The sequence below is a fragment of the Helianthus annuus genome, chromosome 16, assembly GCF_002127325.2.
Source record: "Helianthus annuus cultivar XRQ/B chromosome 16, HanXRQr2.0-SUNRISE, whole genome shotgun sequence".
NCBI lineage: Eukaryota > Viridiplantae > Streptophyta > Magnoliopsida > Asterales > Asteraceae > Helianthus > Helianthus annuus.
This window is the reverse complement of record NC_035448.2, coordinates 154256373-154278417: the sequence shown is the minus strand read 5'-3', so window position 1 is coordinate 154278417 and position 22045 is coordinate 154256373. Positions and strand designations below refer to the sequence as shown.

Below are 22045 nucleotides of genomic sequence, written 5' to 3'. Positions count from 1 at the left end.
CGCAACACACGCTAATCATAACATAAGTTTTTATTTAACAACCCCACATAATTGTATTTTACAATAAAGCTGTTCGGGAAAACCCGAAGTATCACAGTAGATCTACATAATGTTTGTAATGAAAGATAGCGATTTTATTCGAAGTGTAATATATGTTCGTTTGTGTTTGTTTTTGTTTATAAACACTAGTTTGTGTTCATTTTTGTTCATGCACGTTCATTTGCGTTTAATTGTTTTCGTTACCTAAAATTAACAAACAAACACGAACATGAACACGACCATTTCATTAATGAATGAAGACAGACATAAAATCTTGTTCGATAAGTGTTATAATTTGTAAACACATTTATTTTCTTAACGAATGAACCCAACAAAACATTATTCGTGTTTATTTGATTCATTTAGAGCCCTAGTGATATTAAATTAATATCATCTCCATATTATTAATTAAATATTAAAATATTACAAGACCATATAATACCGCAATCATATAAAGAAAACCATTAAATGTTGAACATCTATAATAAGAAAACCATTAAATGTTGAACATCTATAATACCGCTGTTAAAAAGTTGGACTTGGTATACAAGTATACAACCACTATCGATAAAAAAAAAAACATGTTTTGAGACTTGTTCTCCTTTTATATATTTATTTACTAATAAAAAAAATCTATACTATACACACTACACACTCCACATATATCACACATTACCCATATATATCTCACACCACTCACAAGAAAATTTCCACTTTTAGGAGGAAATGAGGAGCCCATCTTCAGCCACAATAAGCCACTTCAGCCACCCACACCCTCTACACCTAACCAACCCTAAAACATCTCGTATTTGTTCAGCCTGCAAGAAAACCCTAGAAACCGAACCACTCTACACATGCAGATCACCCTCATGCACCACCACCTTCTCCCTCCACCTCAAATGCTCCCAACTGCCTCAAACAATCACCCACCCTTGCCACCACCACCACCACCCTCTCACCCTCCTCCCAATATCACAAAACCCTAATGGTGTTTTCACGTGCAACGGTTGTGGCAAACATGGTGATAGCTTTTTGTACAGCTGCAAAGACTGTGGTGTTAATATCCATGTGGCGTGTGCTAAGTTACCGTTGTTGGTGTCTCATAGGAGCCACTGTCACCAGCTTAATCTTGTGTTTTCGTCACCGTATGGGAATGATGCGTTTCGCTGTGATGTGTGTGGTGTGGTTTGTGGAAGTAAGTGTTGGTTGTATAGATGTGGTTTGTGTGGGTTTGATGCTCATGTGTTGTGTGTGACATCTAAGGTAAAAAAAGTGGTTGCTGGAGCTGGAAGAAGTAGTAGTAGTAGTAGTAGTACTACTGATCAGTTTGAGAAGTGGTTTGTGGAGCAGGTGAATAATAAGAGAGACCAAATTCTGCAAGAAATCATGGGTGGTGGTGGTGGTGGTGGTGGTGGTGGTAACATGAACAACCCGTTGCTTCAACCGATGATGGGTGGTGGTGGTAGTGATTACAATCAGATGTTACAAGCTATGATGAGTGGTGGTGGTGGTGGTGGTGGTAATTACAATCAGATGCTACAGGCTATGATGAGTGGTGGTGGTGGTGGTTACAATCAGTTGCTACAAGCTATGATGAGTGGTGGTGGTGGTGGTGATTACAATCAGATGCTACAGGCTATGATGAGTGGTGGCGGTGGTGGTGATTACAATCAGATGCTACAGGCTATGATGGGTGGTGGTGGTGGTATGGATTTAAGTTCGGTTCTTGGAAACTTTGGTGGATTAATGGGTGCTGGATTTGGAGGTTTTGGCTTTTAAAATATAAAGTCTTCTTCATCTTTGTTTTTCTTCAAGAATGATCGGTGTTTACCTCGTCTTGTTGGTAGTCTTTACTTTATTTCAACTTGTATAAACTATAAATAATACTTTTCTTCAGCGTTGGTGATTTAGTGGCAAAAAACGATATGGGTAAACCAATGTTATGAATATTGATAACGATAAGGGGAGTGGGGTGGGCACTAGTGATAAAATTTCTATCACTCACAATATCCAATCATGTTCCGCTATGTCAGCAACCATTTTTCCATCACTCACAACCTTTTTTAGTGGGGGTGGTCATCACTCACCACCACACCCAACAATTTCCCCCCAACCAACAATTACACTCACAAAACCAAACAATAACGCGTTGAAAAAATAACGGAAAATCGATTCGTGGAAAATATAACGTGTTGACATTTGTTGTGGGGGTGGGAATTGTTCATGTATAACGCGTTGTAGTTGATTTCCGTGATAAAATAACGCACGGCCCCGTCTGCCCTAATACCGATACGAGTACTGATATTGTTTAGTCGGCATCAGTTTAGTTTGGTATGTGCCAATCAAAAACTATACAGAATACCAATACTGGTTCCAATAATTACGATATTGGTATTGATGTTGTTCGATTGGTATCGATTTTGTTCGTTATGGCTGCCGGTACTCTGTATGGTTTACTACACAAAAAATACTTTAATTTAAATACAATTTCGCTTTCAATAAAATTTATGTCAGGATAAGGAAAAAATTAAACAGAAGCATTTTTTGTTTTCAATTAAACTAGTTGATTTTCCGCCCGCGCGTTGCGGCGAGAATCCAATGACTGCAAAACGCGTGTCAGCAACGGCAAGCAGATACCTAATATCAAAACATAAATAAAAATGACGTTGTAAGAATAGTCACTCCGGTCTATGGCTTTATAGCTTAGTGGCATCTTGGTGCTGGGATAAGACTTTGGGACCAATAGGTCCTGGGTTCGATTCCCACAAGGGGGGTTTCCCATATTTATTGGGTTTCCTCCTGAATTGGTGTATAGGCATTATGCCTAGTGGAGATGGATATGATTGGGTGGTTCCACTGGTGGCACGATGATACTCCAGTGGTCCGTCAGTGATCCAAATTTGTCGTTCAAAAAAAAAAAAAGACAGTCACTCCGTCCTAAAAAAACGATTTTAAATAACCTAATATATAATAATAGGACAGACACGGCCACACGTCCTACATGTTGGAAATTCGGTTGTTTTCAATTCAATTATTACGGTGCTATCACGTTAAAATATGGATGAGTTCGGTACCGGTAACGGCACCGAAAGTACCGATCCGGAAAATCATCGAAATTAGGTACCGGCACCGAAATTGTGTGTAAAACCGAGAAAAACATAACTAAGTCAATCTCTGACTCGCACGTTGCGACAGACCTATCAAACGGGTAAAAATAGACGCGCCGCGACAGACATGTCAAACAGGAAAAAAATAGATGAAAAAACGTTGAACCCCACACGCACGTTGCGGCGTGTTAAGTCAGAAATTTAGAACGACACGTTAAACGGAGAACTTATGAAAGATGAAAAGTATATAAGAGACTAAAGTTGAAAGTAAATAAAAATGTTGAGATTAAATTGCAAAAGATGAAAAGCTTTGGATTGAAAGTAAAAAATTAAAGGGGTTAAATTGTAAAAGATGAAAACTTTTGAATTAGAAGTGGAAAATCAAATTAATTAAAGGGGTTAAAATAACAAATATCAAAACTTTAGATTTAAATTGCCAAAACTTTAGAGTTAATCAATTAAACAAAAGAGATAAATAAATTTAGTTAAATTGATGTTTAATATTATTATTATTATTATTATTATTATTATTATTATTATTTAATAAAATAGATAAATAAAAAAATAAGGGTGAGAAATTACCAGAGAATGACACGTGTCCAAAAAGGATTTTTATTTATTAGTATAGAAAGATTTTTATAATTTATAATTAAAAGTAGTCATTATATCACATAATTAGTTATTAATATTAATTAAAGTATTAGATTCGTAGATTTTGAAACAAACCATAACAATCTTATAGATAAATTTTTTGAATTAATAATTATGTTTCTTGATAAACATTCGAGGTAATTAAAAGAAATATATATATATCATTAGTTCCTTTTAGTAAATAAAAAACTATATTCTATATTGAATGAAAATGACAACCATGATCAAACCTAAAAGACGATTTTGGCAATTTACTCAAATAATAATAAAAAGGTATATGTTTAAAAACCCTGAATATTTACACGGGTTGAATAAATGAAATTTTGAATACTAAATAGTAAAAAGTTATATCTTAAAAAACCTATATATTACATGGGTTTTGTATATTACTTTGTTAGTTCTGAATAGTTAAAAAAAAAATAGTTTGTGTAGTGATTGGTGCGCTATATCTATACCAGTTAGATCCATGTTTGAATACTACAAAACATTTATCTCATCTGCTTTTATTTTAACGCTAAAATCATATCACACATGCCCTTAATAGGATTTGAACCTACTACCATTTGCAGGGGTGTGTACGGTTCGGTTCGGTTTGTGGGCAAAACCAAAACCAAAATGTCGATTTTTGCCTTTTTAAAACTGTTCGGTTTCGGTTTTTCAGTTTTATTGTCACACCCCCAAAATCCACATGCGGAGTATCACCACTTGGAGGCGTGACTGACCAGGATCAAGCCACCAATCATATTGAACATAGTATGTAAATAAAAATAAAACCCAACGCAATATAATTGGTGTCCAAACAAAACGTAATTTAAGTTGTAAGCGGAAGCAAAATGTTTAAAATAAAGTGTAAGTTCAAATATATCAAATGTTTAACATGGCATAAGACTACCCATGTCCCACAACGATCACGCCTCCTCGTGCAAGCTCCATAAGTACCTAACGACCTGCAAGACATGTAACAACGAGTCAACAACAAAGTTGAGCGAGTTCACAGTTGGTGTTCTTTGTTAGGTTATTTCAAAAAAACCATGAGTTCGTTTGTAAGTTATAGTTATCCCGTTTTTCCCTGTTTCCCAAACATATTCATAATCAGTGGGGGCTTCCCCATGTGAACCACTAGACCCGTTTACCATATCGACCACTGACTAAAGTAAGTTGGTGCCCTGACGTCAATGTCTATCATCATTAACTAGTGCCCAGATCTATTAGTTCACGCCCGTCCTCTGCGGCACGGTGTGAGGCTTGTCAAACCTAAATAGCGCTATCTAACTAATAACCCGCTCGCCATTGGCCCGGCGATTAAGTCGATATAAAAAGGAGGGACTTCATGATAGAAAGTTTTGGTCTAGTATCCGTGTTGTCACCCTTCAGTAAAGAGGGTGTGTACGTAATCTCCAAACCAGGAGATTACGCAGGTTCCGATTAAATACTTATCACATGTTGTCACCCTTCAATAAAAGAGGGTGTGTACGTGTTCCAAACTAGGAGATCACGCAGTTTCCGATTAAATACTTATCACATGTTGTCACCCTTTAATAAAGAGGGTGTGTACGTGTTCCAAACTAGGAGATCACGCAGTTTCAGTTATAATGTATATATGTACACATGCATGCAAAGTGTGGCTATTCGAATTAGCGACCACATATTCATCACAAATCACATAATAAATCTTGTCACAAAATTTCAGCTTTTAAGTGCATTTTCGGACAATTTGCGGTGCGTTAATCGGGACCGTTCGGGCACCGGATAGTTCCCGAAAAATTACAGAACATTTCAATCGAACCAAAGACCATTGCATTAAAATTTGGTGACCAAATTCCTTACGGATTTTTCGAGAAAAATCATGCGCCAAACCATGATCAGATTTGACATAATCTGGTCAGGTTTGCCGAAAAAATTATATAAAAATATACGTTTATCCGAATGACGAAATTCTAGTTGGAGATTTGCACCGACACTTAAGAGCATCTACAGTAAAATTTTCAAGTCTAAACAGTAAACACATACCAAGTTATGACACGAAACTTGAGTTGCGTTTTCTGCAGAAAATGACAGCTTAGAGCAGTTTTGCGATTTAATTCGTTAAAAATACCTATACCTGTCCGAACAATATGAAATCACTGCGGTTTGAAAGATACTTCCGAATACTTGATTTTAGGCTCCGAAAACATAGAGTTTCAATACGTTTAAGTCCCAAAAAATACTGCCGAAGTTGGCGTATTTTCTGCAGTGAAAGTTGTTTGGTTTCAGCTTTCACTCTCAACATTTATTATGTGAATTAAAGTTGTTTTCAAGAATAACGAGCGTGTTATCAACATGTTAAAACATCCCTAAAGCTAATCATCTCAGATTCATCAGACAAAAGCATTTAACTATATTATGTACATAAATCATTCAAGCAATACCAAATACCAAACACCGAATCTCATGACAAAAGGCCATGTTGCAATTAAACTTTTTGACCACAAAATGCCATCAGATTACATGTGAATTTTAACAGCCATCTTTATTTGCTTCTTTTCATGCCATGACCAACAGAATTTCTATAACATCCTAATATTAATCGTGAAGAAACCATATAACCAAGTAATATATTTAATTATAAACATCAACCATCTAATTCAGCCATACTAACTCATGTTATATGTATCGATCACTTATACAAGTTCCAATTTGAAGGGTTTCATGTCACTGTACCCATTAACAATTAGTCTAGCATGATTCACCAAATCCATATACATAACCTCCTATTTTTGAAGTCTATTATAAACACGCATGTTTAATACGAGTTCGTGTTCTTGAACATTCGAACCGGAACTTCTTTACGCTATGAAGATCAAGTATCGACTACGACATATCACAAAAAAAATAATAATAAATCAAGACCGCTCCTATGGTTTCCGACTCGACATCGTCAACCTGGTTCGTATCCACACAACTTCCTATAATCTACAGGTACATATACATATATATACGGATAACTAGCAAGCTCCGGGTAGTCGTAACGGTACACGTTCAAACGATCACATTCATACATACCATCACTTACATACTTTCATACTCCACATAACTACAGATATATATATATATATATATATATATATATATATACATGCATGCATACATATTTACACACACTAGTTCAAGTTTACAAAGCATATACAGTCAAGTATGGTAGTAGATAAACAAGAATTTACAACTCGAACCGAAACCGAAGTAACACGTTGCTAAAACAAATCTAAGAGGTGAACGAGGCTTACCGATATTATATAACTTTTAATACCTAACTAACTCAACCCAAATACCCATACCTTTACCCACTTATAATTCTTAACTAGCTAGCCCACTAAGTCTTAGCCCATTAACCAAACCCAACAATATTTCAAATTATAATAAAATAATTAAAGCCCAAAACCTTTAGAAAATTCTCTCCCCCCCTCTCTCTCTCTCTCTCTTGCGTCCCTGCACTGCCAACAAACAACATCACCCAGCGACAACAGTCCAGCAGCCGGCGACCACCGTAATCAGCCACCATACCACCATCGTTTGACACCAAATCTAACTGGAATCCGAACACGGGTAAGTTTCTTTGTTATTTTGATGATTTTATTGCTATTATAGGAGAAAAAAGAGTAATAAAGTTGTTAAATAGGTTTGAAATTTTGTGTGTTTTGACGTTGTTTATGGTTGTTTAGATGATTTTTAGGGTGATTATGTTGTTTATATATTTTTAGGGTGATTACAACTTACGTTATAATTTATAGGGCTTGAATAGTTGAAAATTAAAACTAAAATTGAAACATTATGTTATGAAGCGATGAACTTATGTTATATAGAGAAAGAATTGCTTAAGAAATTAGTTTTAGATGATGTTTTGGATAGATTTCAAAAAATGAAAACCCGTAGGGCGTCAACGTTTTAATTATGTTTGTAACAAGGTTTGACATGTTTTTGATGATTATATAAATTTAGTTTGATGTTCGTTTGTTTTACATGACCCGACCCGACCCGATACGAACCGATTTTTTTACTTATATACCTAGGGGCCTAAAATTTTTAAAAATATTCCGCATCCCATGAAAAAATTACTGAGTCTGCCGCTGCATGACACTGACGTAGAAGGTCATGAACACACATTATAGCATAACAATTTCAAAATCATAACAAAAGAACCTAAAATCAATTAAAAAGGACAACTAAAAATAACAAGCCATAGGTAGCAACAAATTAAAATTCAAATATTCGAATACTTAATTAGTCTTTCAATACACTCTTACCATACATAAACTAAAGCCCACAATATATGCACGTGTACGGTCCCTTTTATGTAAAGTCATACAAAACGAAACGGCGACGTGTCATAGACCTCTTTCCGTGAACCACAATTATTATTATTATTCATTATTCACTTGTGTACTACTACCGCTTCAACGCATGCGTTTTATCCTCTCCGATCGCCGGAACGCCGCCGTAACTGTCGTTGCTCCGCCGTACCTTCCGCCGTCACCGTAATCGTCGCACTGAACATCATCCCCTCCGTTCAATTCTTCAATTCCAACAAGAGAGAAAAACAAATAGGTCAACAAATTGAAATAAATCGTCTCTCGATCAGGTTAGGGTTTACATCTCGATAAATTTGTTCATATATGTGTTTCAATTTCGAAAATTCATATCGTTAGTGTTAATCGGACGTTGAATGTTCATGATTTTCGCCCTAATTTTGCCCTAATTTTGTGTAGAAGGTGAAATTAATTAGGGAAAATTGAGAATTAGGGATCTGTGAAATTAGATGGCTGATGATATGGTTATGGATCTGGATTTGAACCAAGAGCCGTTACCACCACCACCACCGTTTGGTCATGGATTATTGATAAATGAACTCGAAACCGCACAAGGTAGGATCGAGGAGAGACTTAGGCAGCTTGAAGCGGTTACGGCTAGGGCTAGACATCGCCAGCGATGGCGACAGGCTTGGAACAATCCGGAGTTGAGTTATATGGCGGTAATTGAGGGGGATGGTGGTTCTGGGAATCAGAATCAAGAGAGGAATGATGTTCGGGATGCCGTTAGGGTTCAGGAAGGGGGTGAAGAGAGGGAGAGGGGGAGGAACAGTAAAAGGGATATCAGTCAGTTAGCAAAAGCGTTGGAGATGGATTTGGATCCAAAAAAGACGGATAATGATGGAGGCGGTGAGGAAGATGAGAGTGGGGGTTTTTTCGATTGTAATATATGTTTGGAGATGGCTCGGGATCCGATTTTGACTTGCTGTGGTCACTTATTTTGTTGGTGTTGTTTCTACCAGTTGTCGTATGTGGATTCGAGTGCGAAAGAATGTCCCGTTTGCAAGGGAGAAGTGACGGATTCGAGTATTACACCAATTTACGGGAACGGGAAGAATCCGCCGGTTTTGAAGTTGGAATCTGGTGTGAAGATACCTCCAAGACCGCGCGCGCGTAGAGTAGAAAGTATCAGGCAACAAAGGGTGATGAGGGGGATTTCTCATATTCCTGTAGCAGAAGCGCTTAGAAGGATTAGAATCGGGATCGGTTCGATTGGTGAAAGCCCCGTTTTTCAAGGTCTTAACGGTGTAGGTCCGGGTTCTGATACCAATCCCACGTTGCTACACAATTCAGAAGCTGGCGGTAGCCGCCGCCACCGCTCCCGCCAGTTTTCAAGGGTGATATCTGAAAGTGCTGCGTCACTTTCTTCTATTTCGTCTGCTCTAAACAATGCAGAAAGATTGGTTGAAGATCTTGAAACTTACATTAATGACCGTTATTTAAGTAGAGCAGAGGCACGTCGTAATCTACCAAGTAATCAAGAACTGAATGCTTTTCTTGCTGCTACTACTGAAAGTCAACCAGAGCCTCAGAATGCAGAGATGAATTCTTCATTACCAGATTCTAGTTCTTCTCAAAGATCAGTTGCTGTTGTGCACTTGGATGATATATCAACGGATGGATCTGTAGAGATCGATCTGACAATTTCTCAATCACACCCGTCTTCTTCGTCTAGACGAAGTGCTGGTTCGCCGGCGTTGAGTTTAGAAGGTGGAACATCTCGGGAACTCAGGAGGAGACGTTTGAGGTGATGTTCGTGAGCCTGAAGTATTTATACTTTGCTTGTTTTCGTCATTACATTGATTTTTCATAGTGGACATGTTTTAGATGTCGAGTGTTATCTTTTTCTGTAATTCAACACATGTAACGCTTTTAATATCTTGAAATCGTAACACCTGATTTGTTTCATGCATTTTGTTTCTTATACATGGAGCCTGTGTTCATTGCAGTACCAATGATATGTTGGGAACCATGAGAGCCTCATAATGCACTTGTCACTATTTTGCTTTGAATGTGATACACAAGATGTTAATAATATTTTGGGTGTTTTTTTTACTATATTATTTGTCAAATCAGTTTTTAGAAAACCATAAACCAAACCTCATGGGAGGCTGGAAAGTGCTCAGGGGATCACAAAAGTGGAAAAAGTTGGTTTATGGGATGATTCAAGTGACAATCTGGAAGACTCGGAACGCGAGGGTGTTTAACCACAAAGACCCTTGTATCCGTGCAATGAAAGAGGAGATTAGGCACTTTAGTTTTTTGTCGGTAAAAAGTAGAGCCAAGGCGAGGGTTTTGACATGGGAACAATGGGTTCGGTTCGATTTTGCAAATATACTTTTTTAATCTGTTGTGTGGTGCTTTTTTGGTCCAACTAGTTTGTTAGTCCATGCTTATTAATAAATGTTTGTTGGCCGTTCAAAAAAAATAAAATAAAATAAACCAAACCTCATGGGTTGGCTAGCTAGCGGGTAATTACTAATTAGTGTGTATAGTATGACAGTTGGCGCCTTTTTTATTGTTTAAGATCACTGTTTGCATTATTGTGATTATTACTACTTTTTCAACTGATGAGATGATTGATGAATATTACACGTATACATAGCTTTTTGAATAAAAAGAAAATATGAAAATTATACTCTTGACTAGTTTCTACATTCAAGGCAAACCGGTGGCTGAATCGATGTTAAACCTGGTCTTTTAAATCGTGAATAACTGGCTGAACCCGCTTGGAAAGTTCGCCATGACTAAGGCAAAACGAGACTTGTTATCAAAGTGGCATCCTGGTGGTGTATTAATGAAGAGAGTTGGACCATCAGTACAGGTAGAGGTGCACAAATCGGTTTGGGCTGCTGAACCGAACCTGTTTGGAACTGGTTTGGGCCTTGTTCGGTCGTGATGAAATCGATTCAGCGGAGGAACCAGTTTGGTTCCCAACCGGTTTTGGGGTGTTTGAAACACAAACCTATGGGTCTGTTTGGTTCGGTTTCGGTTTGAAAACCAAGTTCGTGCATGCACATTTTAAAGTTATTTAAAAAACAAATGTACTAAATAAAGTACATAAAATACAACTTTTGTTATTTTTTGTTTTTTAGAATATGATACAAAATCAATGCAAAAAACATAATTTAGGAAGAAATGAGATTGGTACCGATACTATACCTAAGTGCCTAACCGATACAGTGATACCGTATTGTATAGTACTGGTACTGAAATTTTCCTTAAAACTGAAACTGAATACCATATTGTATAGACTACTAGTATGGTATAGGACCGTTAAAGGTCCCAAACAGGTACCGTACTGCATAGTAGCGATACCGAAATTGAGCTAAACTAAGGAGCTAAACTAAGAAACCAATGTTGTATCATATGTGTTCGGTCGGTAACGGTATTGTATAGTACCAACACTCGGTTAGAAGGTTTTCATCCCTAATTTTATGTATGTGTATTTATATGTGTGTTAATGTGTATGTGTTACTGTATGTATTTGTATGATGTGGATGATAGTATATATGTGTGTATGTATTTGTGGATGATAGTATATGTATTGTGTATGTATATGTTAGTGTATGTACGTGTTTGTGTATGTATTGGCTAGGGATATGGAACCGGTTTGGAACCATCGGTTTTTTTCTGTTCGGAACCGGTCTAGGGTACCGGTTCAGAACTGGTTTAGTTCTTGTCCAGTTTGTCGGTTCCTTAACACGAACTAGTTTATTTTTTCCACACAAGTAATGCATAAATGATAAACCTAGAGGTGCACAAATTGGTTTTGGGCACAAACTGGTCTGATTGCAGTCAAAAAAAAGTCAAAATTGTTTTTTTTTTAAACCAGTTTGCTTTGAAACTGGGTTTTATCCGTTCAATTCGGTTTCAAATGAGGAGTTTCAACCCGATTACAAACTGGCAGTTCGTTTCAATTTAAAGCCTAACATTTTCCAACTCTTGGATACGAGAACCTGATTATGAGAGAAGGCGAGCTCGTTCCTAATATTCCAAATACACCAGCCAGCAAGCAACCAAGATAATCTCGAGAAGCACTTTTCGTTTTGACCGGCTGAGAGGAGATGTGAATTGTGAATTGAGAGAAGATCCATGACTGTGAATGAAAAGATCCACACCAATGGCTTTTCTTCCACACCAAAGATGCTATAATGCATGAAGTAAATAAACGGCCTGATGATTCATCCTCTTAACCGCATAAAGGGCAGACTACTGATCCCACATGCACATTCCGTTTTGCCAGGTTAACAAGAGTGTGAAGATATTAACTTTTTTGAGGCAGGGTGGAGAAGATGATGTTAGAAGATGACAATGTTAGAAGATGATGATGGCAGCGATGCGGTGAGCAAAGGTGATGGCAGGGTGGAGAAGATCAATGGTGAAAATCAACTATGCTTTAGTGACAGAATTTTAACCATGTTGATAATCGTCGTTATTAAAAGTGCAAATGAATTTCATATAAAACATGAACATGACAAAAGTTACCCCATACTACAATTACTGCTACACATTATATCTAAAGGGGTAACAACCAATCATGATATATTTTACAATGCACTTTAACACTAGTACCCAAATCTAAAACAAACATCTTTCTATGTCACCTTTTGCCATCTCATTAACCGTTAGTATTTCGCTATCAGTAGTTAATTAAACTATTCCCGTTCCATTGGTCGTCCACGCATACCTTCATCTGTCAAAAGCAGCCAACAAAAAGACCCACTTTATCATACACGAATATGACCCCCAAATCCATTCAAATTCTCAAACACAATTCATTATTGCACCATCCAATGACACCCGAAAGTAGAATGGTTTATAAAACCGTGTTAAGAGTTAAAGAAGTGTACCACTTTCACCATCAGAAATATCTGCAAGCCTTGCAATAGCATCAGCAAGTGCCTCTTCATGTTCCTGCATTATATCATATATTAATGAGACATGTCGACTCACAGTAACAAATTAGAGGTTTCTTTATGAAAGGATCTATTTGGGTTAGACTTGTATATAATGGGTCAAAAAGGGGAGCATAAATACTTAAAAATCGCCCAAAGTATCATTTTAATGCATAAAACCTCCTGAATTATTTTATGCAAAAAGTAATAATAGAGTAAAATGTCATTTTCGTCCCTGAGGTTTGGCCAGTTTTGCGACTTTCGTCCAAAGGCTTGTTTTTCCGCATCTGAATCCAAAAGGTGGTTTGAAATCTTGCCATTTTCATCCGGCTCGTTAACTCCATCCATTTTTCTCTGTTAAGTCAGGGGCATTTCCGCCTTTTTTGTTAACTTAAAAGAGCAATTTGGTCTGCCCTTTTAAGTTAACCAAAAAAAAAGCGGAAATGTCCCTGACTTGACAGAGAAAAATGGATGGAGTTAACGAGCCAGATGAAAATGGCAAGATTTCAAACCTTTTGGATCCAGATGCGGAAAAACAAGCCTTTGGACGAAAGTCACAAAACTAGCCAAACCTCAGGGACGAAAATGCCATTTACTCATAATAATAAATAAACAAAACATTCATATTATTCAAATAATGTAACTTCCACAACATTTTAACTGTTTATTAGAAGTATAAAAATTTTGGGCGGAAAGCGTTTCGGGCCAACCCATGCCCGATCTGACTACAAGAAAATTACCCACAGCCCACCTGACCCGTTTGTCCATCTGGCAAACCTCTAGAAACAACAAAAAAACCACGTACTTCAAACTTGTTTTTACTAACCTTGAGGACTTTTCTTGCTTTCTCTATTTCAAGTGGATCTGGATGACTAGATCCAAACACTCTCTCCACCTGCGCATGTTCATTAATAATACAAAATGAGCTACCGCACAAAATAATAAGATTTAACCGTACAAGCAATTAATACTGATTAATATTTACCTCTTTTATTAGAGTATCGGTGTTATATAGTTGAAGATCATCTAAACCCTTCTTTCCGATGCCATTCTGTGACGGTGGGAAAATCTTTCTTGTTTGACCCTTGGGCATCCCTCTACCTCTTCCTCCACCTGGACCACTATCTCGCCCAACGGGTCGACCCGGCCCACCATAGCCCGTTTTAAGAGGAATCCCAGGATCCTCACCTTCCACCCATTGTATATCCTCTGGAGATATCTGCATCAACAACAAAACTGTAGTAATAAAAAAAAAAAAGCCTTTTAAAGAAAGAAATCGCATCATACAAAAGATATATATGATATATCTACACTTACCTCTGCAAGATTGACCCACTCCCATGTCTCATTTGTTGTATACATATCGTATACTAGTGCATGCCGACCCTGAATGATATAAAAGATTTTCAGAATTGTTATTTTTTTAGGAATCGATGAACGCGTGTTAAAAAATCATATTACCTCCACTGGATTGTAATCTGTAATTGTGGCTTCATAGAAATTATTGTCATCGGGCCACCTGGTTCTCACTTTTCTACCGATTAACGGTGAGAACGATGGTGTTTCAGCGGTTTCATTTGCATGTGCACCGGAAGTCACACGGTTACCAAGCTGGGCCCTACCAGTAGTGCTGCCTGATGGAGGATGCTGCGTTTTTATGTTAGATAATCCACCCATCATCTGACCACAGAAAAAATCGGTGTGAATTGAAAAGATAGTCAAGATACACAATAATATAATTATATAAGAAATAAATGCTAAAAAATACGAAAGCTTACGGATTTCTTGTTTTTTCCTTTGGGCCCCGTCACAGGTGCTCTTCTAGCAGATGAAGGAGTTGGTAAAGGTACATGTTGCGGTGGCCCACCAAACGATTGAGAATGTCCTGACGGGTTCATCTTCTGCTTCTTACGGTTTCCTGATACAGATGGGCTCGGTAATGGGTCATGTACTGCTTGACCAGGGTTGACCATCCCGGGTTGAAGCCCACTGGACTGCCTCCACTCCCTGTTATTTTCATGACACAACACTCACAAAAATCAGAAAAAAGCTCCGTAATCATTAAAATGACAAACCGTGTTAATGTGTTATCACCAATACTGGATGTCTGGATTTACCTTATTCTCCGGATAACGTCATCTGAATTTACTTTAAGCAAAAGTTCTCTATGTTCTTCATTTGACAATCTCAATTCTTTCCTGAGCTCGGTTATTAAACCTTCCTTTTCCTGAAGATATATGTTTTAATGAAAATCTAACAAAAGCCTGATTAAAATAACAAAAAATTCACGCATACATAATGAATTAATGACAAAGCATACCCAAGTGATTGCATCTGCTTGGGCTTTGAAGGCTCGTAAAACTGAACTGTATGCTTCTTGCTCAAGGTGGTGAATTTGGGCTTCCATATCGGTATCCCCGTACGTCCTAGGATATTGTGCGGAACCCATAACTGCAGATCTTCCATTACCTGCCACGTGTCCACCTCTTGGAATTCTGTTTTGATGGGACGGGGGGAGATCATCATCGGTTCCTGCAATGAACTCATATAATTACTTAATTAGCATCAACACATGGATACATATACATGCATACATACATACACATACATATGCAGACATGCACACATGCATATGCATGTTCACCAGATCCATAATTAACAGATCATATACCAAACAAAAGGAGTGTATAAGTCAAAGTCATACTACATATTTCTAAGTCGGATATGTAACGAAGAATCCATAAATTTAAAAGAAAGCTTACTCATAGTCAAAGGTCCATTTATAGTCGCCATTTAAACGCATCAAATCACTAACAACCACCCAATCTTAAATTGATTCTCTACATTCCAATACACTCTAGTCTAAACATACACCCAAGACCAAGAAAAAGAAAAAGAAACTACCTTCTTCAAAATACGGAATAACAACATATTCATATCTCACTCTCTGTAACATTAATACACACACGCACGCACCATTAAAGTAGCTCCTAAATTCAAATATACCATTAACTCAAGTATTCAAAACAACAAAAAAAATACAAAGTTAACCAAAAAGATTAACAAAATACAAAATTATCAACAAATCAAGCCGAATTATCGCACATTGATCGAAAACAGATTCACCAACAAAGATCAACAAAACTATCAATCACCAGAAAGTTAAAGAACTCACCGCTGCTATCATAAGGTTCGTAATCCATAGCCAGCTTGCAAGATAAAGGGAAGAATGAATCAAATTTCCACAACGATTAAGCGCACAAAAACCCTAAGTTGGCGAAAAGTTTGGAAGAAACGGGAAACGATGAAAGAGGACTCAAATTGAGCGTCGATTGGCGTTAAATTTGGAAGAAATCGATTGATTTGAAGGTATACAGGGGTGATTATGGGGGAATTAGGGTTTGAATTTGGAGTTTTGAAGAGAGTGATGACAAAAGGGGCGGATATGAAAGAGATCTATACGGTTATTGGTTTTTTTGGGGTTGAGTTCCGGCTCCTTTTTGGGGTTTTGACTTTTTCTAATTTGAAGTTATGATGAAAGGTTTGTACCTATGAGTCAGGGTTGGTCAATCACCTTACTTTCACTTTGATGCAACTTTTTAAAGGGTCCCTTTTTAAACTCATTTTTAGGCTTGACCTAAATTTTAATAGGAATGCGCGGCTGTATGTCAATCATGTTGGGCTGACGGGTTGAGAATATAATATATTTTGGTCAATGTCTGGTCTGGTTGACCGGACCAAAACGCGGTTGTATGTCAGCCTTTGTCTGGTTGACCGGACCAAAACGGCGCGCTTTAGCCACAGCTCGACACTGCAGTGTGTGCATATAGGACAAAAAACACTTTTTGGTGTGCATATAGGCACATTGATGTGACAATAGGTACACCCTTATAGGCAGCGCTTTGGACCAAAACAATGTCCCTTTGTCCCCCTGGCGTTTGACACGTTTAGCTCCTTGGCGCCGGAGGCGGTTTGGTTCTTAGCTAGAGTTCAGCGTGTGGTCCATAGCAACTTTTCGACCCCTCAGGGGCGAGGCTTTGTTTTTAGCAGATTAGGTTTTTCTATTCAGAAGGGGATGACGGCGCAGTTTGTTGCCCGTCTATCTGCTATCCTTATGTAATTTCCTCTGTTGTTGAATGGAATAAAAATATTTATGATTTTTCGAAAAAAAAATTATTGGTGTGGTTTAATTAATTGTTTTCGTTTTCTTTATCTCTCATTCCTAATTACAAACTAGAGTTTATATATTTAACTTGATATTAGAAGAGGTGAATGTAAATGATTGGAGAATGAGCAGTTAACCAATAAAATAAATAAGTTCAAAATGAAAAGTTGATGAATAAATTAATTTCATTTTCAGAAGTCAAGTTAATTTAAGGAGGGAAAAGAAAAAAAATAAAGGGAAGAAAGGAAAACAAAGGATGTTTAACGAAAGAAACCTAAAGAGTTTAGCCTAGTTTTTCCTTTTATTTTCTTTTTTAATTGAAATTCGGGAACCCAACATGTTTGATTTTCCTTTATTTTCCTTCTTTAAATGAAACTCAAGAACACAAATATATTTCTATTTTGTTTCTTTTTCCTCCTTAAGTAAACTCAGGAAGACAACACTACTAGAAGAAAAAATAAAAATGAAAACGTTAAACTTTGAATATTAACATTTTTCATTTCCAAAATCTAAGTATTATTTAAAAAAAAAAAAAAAAAAAAAAAAAAAAAACCCTTAAACCGGTTAATATGTTAACTACTATTAGATGGATCGTGTATAGATTAACCCATTAATTAAACAGTTTTAGTCAACTTGGGTTATAATTCACAACTTTGACTTTTCAAACAACTCTAAATCATAATTTTCCTCGTTTATTTTGTGTTCCCGAGTTTATTAAAGGATAAAATAGAAGAGAAAGACTTTATTTTTTTTTTTTTCATTTCTCTCATCTTCTCTTCTTTTCTCTTATTTCCATTAAAAAAAGCTCTTCAACACTATTATTCTCTACTTCCTTTCAAATCATTTCTCTTCTCTCGTTATATGAAACTCGGGAACACAAAGACGTACGCACAATTTTACTATGGCTTTTATCCACGCACACATTTTATTAATGTTTTATTGTCATCTGTGAAGTATAATTGAAGTTTAAAACATCATTTTTCATGAAATTTTCATAAATCACCCACACGCATCTTGATGCATGTTAGAACTTACGCTCTGTTCCCGAGTTAACTTAACGAGGGATAAGAAAAGAAAGTAAAAGTGAGAAAGGAAAGGACGAGAAAGGAAAAAAAGATGTTTTTCCCACCATTTCGTCCCAAATCGAAAGAAAAGAAAAACTAAAGAATTTAGCCTAGTTTTCTTTTGATCTCCTTTCTTTTACTTTTTTAAATGAAACTCGGGAACACGACATTAGGGATGGCAAAAAAGCCCAAGCCCGACGGGTATACCCGAAACCCGAAACATACGGGCCAGGTACGGGCTTAAAAAAAGAAAAAAATTGGGTACGGGTATGGGATTTAGTAATACCCGCCCGATACCCGGCCCATTTACCCGAATAATACCCGAAAGTATCATATTATAGATTTCCATATATATAAACTTAGTACATGTACTTATTACCTTCTCTATAGTCATATGTGGATATGTATTTGGCAGATGCTTAGTGAACAGATAACTTATTTTTAAGCATGTATATTGGATATGGAAGCTATCACCCTTTATTATGTGGATGTTTATGTAATTAGGTGGTCCTCATACAATTACTTAATTAAGTAATCGTTTTGATTTATTTTGGTATATGTGGTCTGAATATGATATGTAAGTTATTAATCATATTTTCATTTGTTATAGTCATTAAAATAGTAAATTATATAAACATCAAAGTAATAATTGCATATTTGTCCCAACGGGTAATTTTTATGAAATTAACGAGTATACCCGATACCCGCGGGTATGGCCGATACCCAACGGGTAATTACCCGACAAATACCCGACGGGTAACAGCAGTGGCGGAGCTTGACCAAAAGTTTCGAGGGGGCGTAAAGTGATGGGACCCAATTCTTTTTTCCTATCCTTATGTTTCGGGTGGGGTTGGGTTGGCTATTCGATTCAAATCGGGTCAAATAATAATAGTTCCACATAAAACAAAGTGTATATCTACCAAACTACCCATCATTTATATACAAAGTTTATAAATATTTAGGATATACAATTTAGAAAAAATAATCAGGGGGGCGATCCTATATAATTTTAAAATTTTCGGACGAAAAATCGAAAATTATACACTTCTAACTGAAATATTGGGGTGGGCGGGTGCACCCCCGGGCATCCACAATACTTCGCCCCTGGGTAACAGGTCAGGTATGGGACAAAGAATTACAACCGGGTACGGGCCTGAGATTACCAATACCCGGCCCAAGCCCGGCCCATTTCCATTCCTACACGACATGTTTTATTTTCCTTTCTTTTTATTCATTAAATGAAACTTTGGAACACAAAAGATTTTTACTTTCTTTTTGTTTCTTTTCATTTCCTTCCATTAGTAAACTCTCGAAGACAGTCTTAGTGGCACTAAGATATGATTTTCACTAGTTGTGATTTATGAAACAAAACTCACTTGAAGCTTAAAAACTAGGCAGAATGAGAGAAATTCCTTATCATGTCACATGTTAAATTACTTCTAACATCCATAGTGAGTTAGTTAGGTTAATCTCTAATCATATTTTTCAATGTTGGCAATAATTCTCAAATACATATTTTCTTTCTCCAAATTAATCCTGCTCTCTCTATCTCTTACAACACAATTCGTAGATGAAAAACTATTTGCTGACATTACCAATACTTAATTCTAAAGAGAATTAGAGTTTGGGTGTGGTAGCATGCAAGCGGTATGAGCGAGGTGCTAGGGAACATCACCCCATCCCTTGTGGTACCCATACAAGGTGGTGATGTATGGCATCTTTACACCATTCAAACCACAACATCTTATTATCAAAAACAGTTCTGAAAGTACTCATACCAATATCGTTATTGTTTGACCGAAACCAATGTGCAACCGGTATTGTAGTGATGGTATCATTTCAGTTCGTTGCAGTACCGTTACAGTACAAACACTCGTTATAACTTACGATATTAAAAGATACTCTATTGTGAGTACAACTCAATTTTTAACGAAATTTATATTGGAAACCATAAAAATGAATTTATATGTAAGGGTAAAAAATAACATTCATAGTACTGGTATTGGTGCGAAGGTATCAGTTCGGTTCATCACGGTACCGGTATGGTACGGACACTCGCTATAACTTACAATATAAAAGATACTTTTTTTGCGAATACAACTTCATATTCAACAAAATTTTTATAGGAAATTATAAAAATTAATACATGTATATAAATAAAGGGTAAGGATAGTGTAAAAAGGGCCTAAAGTGTGAGAAGTGTGAGAAGTGTATTATAACACTATATATAATACTATATAACACCATATAAACACCGTATAACAATATGTAACACCATATAATACCATACAACACTATGTAACACTATATATCATTATATAACAAATATAACACTATACATCTATCATAGACATGCTATCAGACACCCTATAGTGTTATATTTGTTATATAATGATATATAGTGTTACATAGTGTTATATGGTATTATATGGTGTTACATATTGTTATACGGTGTTTATATGGTGTTATATAGTATTATATATAGTGTTATAATACACTTCTCACACTTCTTACACTTTGAGCACTTTTTACAGGATCCTCTACCTATAAATATAAATAGGTGAATGTAATAAGAAATAATTAAAGAAAATTAAGAAGTGCTTGGCAAAAAGAAGCTAAAGCTTAAGGATTCGAACACCTGATTATGACCAGTTGACCTAGTCTACAATTACACAATTCATCGATAAAATACTATTATATTTACTGTACATCTATTTTGCAAATTGTTATAGATATAAATATAAATATAAATATAATATAATATAATATAATATAATATAATATAATATAATATAATATAATATAATATAATATAATATAATATAATATAATATAATAATATAATATAATATAATATAATATAATATAATATAATATAATATAATATAATATAATATAATATAATATAATATAATATAATATAATATAATATAATATAATATAATATAATATAATATAATATAATATAATATAATATAATATAATAAACCTGAGAATCACACTGAATTACATTGTATCATTCATGGAACTTAATAAAAAAGCCTATTGAGAGAAATCAAACAACATTAAAGGGAAAGTTCACTGGCCTCTCTATTTGCTGTATAAATGGACTGGTAGGTGCATTTTATAGCCAACAAATGTAATAGATCTACGCATCAATCTTTGCATTATTAAATAGATTTAATTACAAATAAAAGATTTAATATATTGCAAAAATGGTATACTCAAATAAATAAAATTATATTAACACAGCTGCGACTATTATAGATAGCAATGCAGGTGTTACACTACCCTTGTAATCAGAGTCAGCTTACACGATCAAATGTGGAAATAGTTCGAAAAAGCTAGTTTTTGTCTGTTTAAAATATTTCATGTTTTAGTGTTAAAAAAAATTAAAAAGTTAAAATATTATCTATAACCAACTCATCAATACTTAGCACCTCAGTGCTTTTCGAAAACAAGCACACCTTAGAAAGAAAGATAATTCAGATCGACTCTTAACAAGATAGCTTGTAGGCAAAAGGAGTGTTCAATATCCAGTTTTAAACCCAAAAATAAAAAAATAAAAAAACTGAATGAACCAGACCGAGTTTAGAAACCGGTTTTCGTTTCAGTTTTAAGAGAAACCAAGGCTGTTAAGCGGTCAATTGAACGCTACATAATCATCTGGATCTACAATGTCTTTATATTTTGAAATCTAAGACTCACCAATGAGATTAGTTTATTGTTTATTTCAGTCTTGCCAATTTTGAGTATGAATCAGCAGTAAAGTTGGAGC

At 35.9% G+C, this 22045-nt stretch overlaps 3 protein-coding genes across 4 annotated transcripts; 2 read left to right on the top strand and 1 right to left on the bottom strand.

Moving 5' to 3' along the window:
• Window positions 1–765: 765 nt before the first annotated feature.
• LOC110919873 (protein SHI RELATED SEQUENCE 2) lies at window positions 766–1818 on the top strand. The gene has a single exon (XM_022164120.1). The coding sequence runs from the start codon at window positions 766–768 to the stop codon at window positions 1816–1818; it is 1053 nt and encodes a 350-aa protein (XP_022019812.1).
• Window positions 1819–8160: 6342 nt separating this feature from the next.
• On the top strand, window positions 8161–10052 carry LOC110914965. Of its 2 annotated transcripts, none has more exons than XM_022159574.2 (2): window positions 8161–8412; window positions 8543–10052. In XM_022159574.2, the coding sequence occupies exon 2, from the start codon at window positions 8590–8592 to the stop codon at window positions 9889–9891; it is 1302 nt and encodes a 433-aa protein (XP_022015266.1). In that variant the 5' UTR covers window positions 8161–8412; window positions 8543–8589; the 3' UTR covers window positions 9892–10052. The 2 variants fall into 2 exon arrangements, with proteins under 2 accessions (XP_022015266.1, XP_022015265.1); XM_022159573.2 differs by having other exon boundaries at window positions 8540–10052.
• Window positions 10053–12543: 2491 nt separating this feature from the next.
• On the bottom strand, window positions 12544–16564 carry LOC110915644 (protein EMSY-LIKE 3). Its single transcript, XM_022160373.2, has 10 exons — window positions 16214–16564; window positions 15359–15570; window positions 15156–15265; window positions 14817–15045; window positions 14500–14718; window positions 14356–14424; window positions 14024–14257; window positions 13865–13933; window positions 12994–13057; window positions 12544–12836 (listed from the first exon to the last, which is right to left on the bottom strand). Exons 1-10 carry the CDS (start codon window positions 16239–16241, stop codon window positions 12799–12801), a joined length of 1272 nt encoding a protein of 423 aa, XP_022016065.1. The 5' UTR covers window positions 16242–16564; the 3' UTR covers window positions 12544–12798.
• Between the last annotated feature and the right edge of the window lie 5481 nt (window positions 16565–22045).

Bases quoted from the DNA above. Each gene is read 5' to 3' on its own strand.
- LOC110915644 (XM_022160373.2), bottom strand. From the start codon at position 16,241: ATGGATTACGAACCTTATGATAGCAGCG. The intron at 15,571-16,213 runs GTGAGTTCTTTA...AGTTCATTGCAG, and splicing joins CGAACCTTATGATAGCAGCG to GAACCGATGATGATCTCCCC. The intron at 12,837-12,993 runs GTACACTTCTTT...TGCTTTTGACAG, and splicing joins TATTTCTGATGGTGAAAGTG to ATGAAGGTATGCGTGGACGA.
- LOC110919873 (XM_022164120.1), top strand. From the start codon at position 766: ATGAGGAGCCCATCTTCAGCCACAATAAGCCACTTCAGCCACCCACAC.
- LOC110914965 (XM_022159574.2), top strand. From the start codon at position 8,590: ATGGCTGATGATATGGTTATGGATCTGGATTTGAACCAAGAGCCGTTA.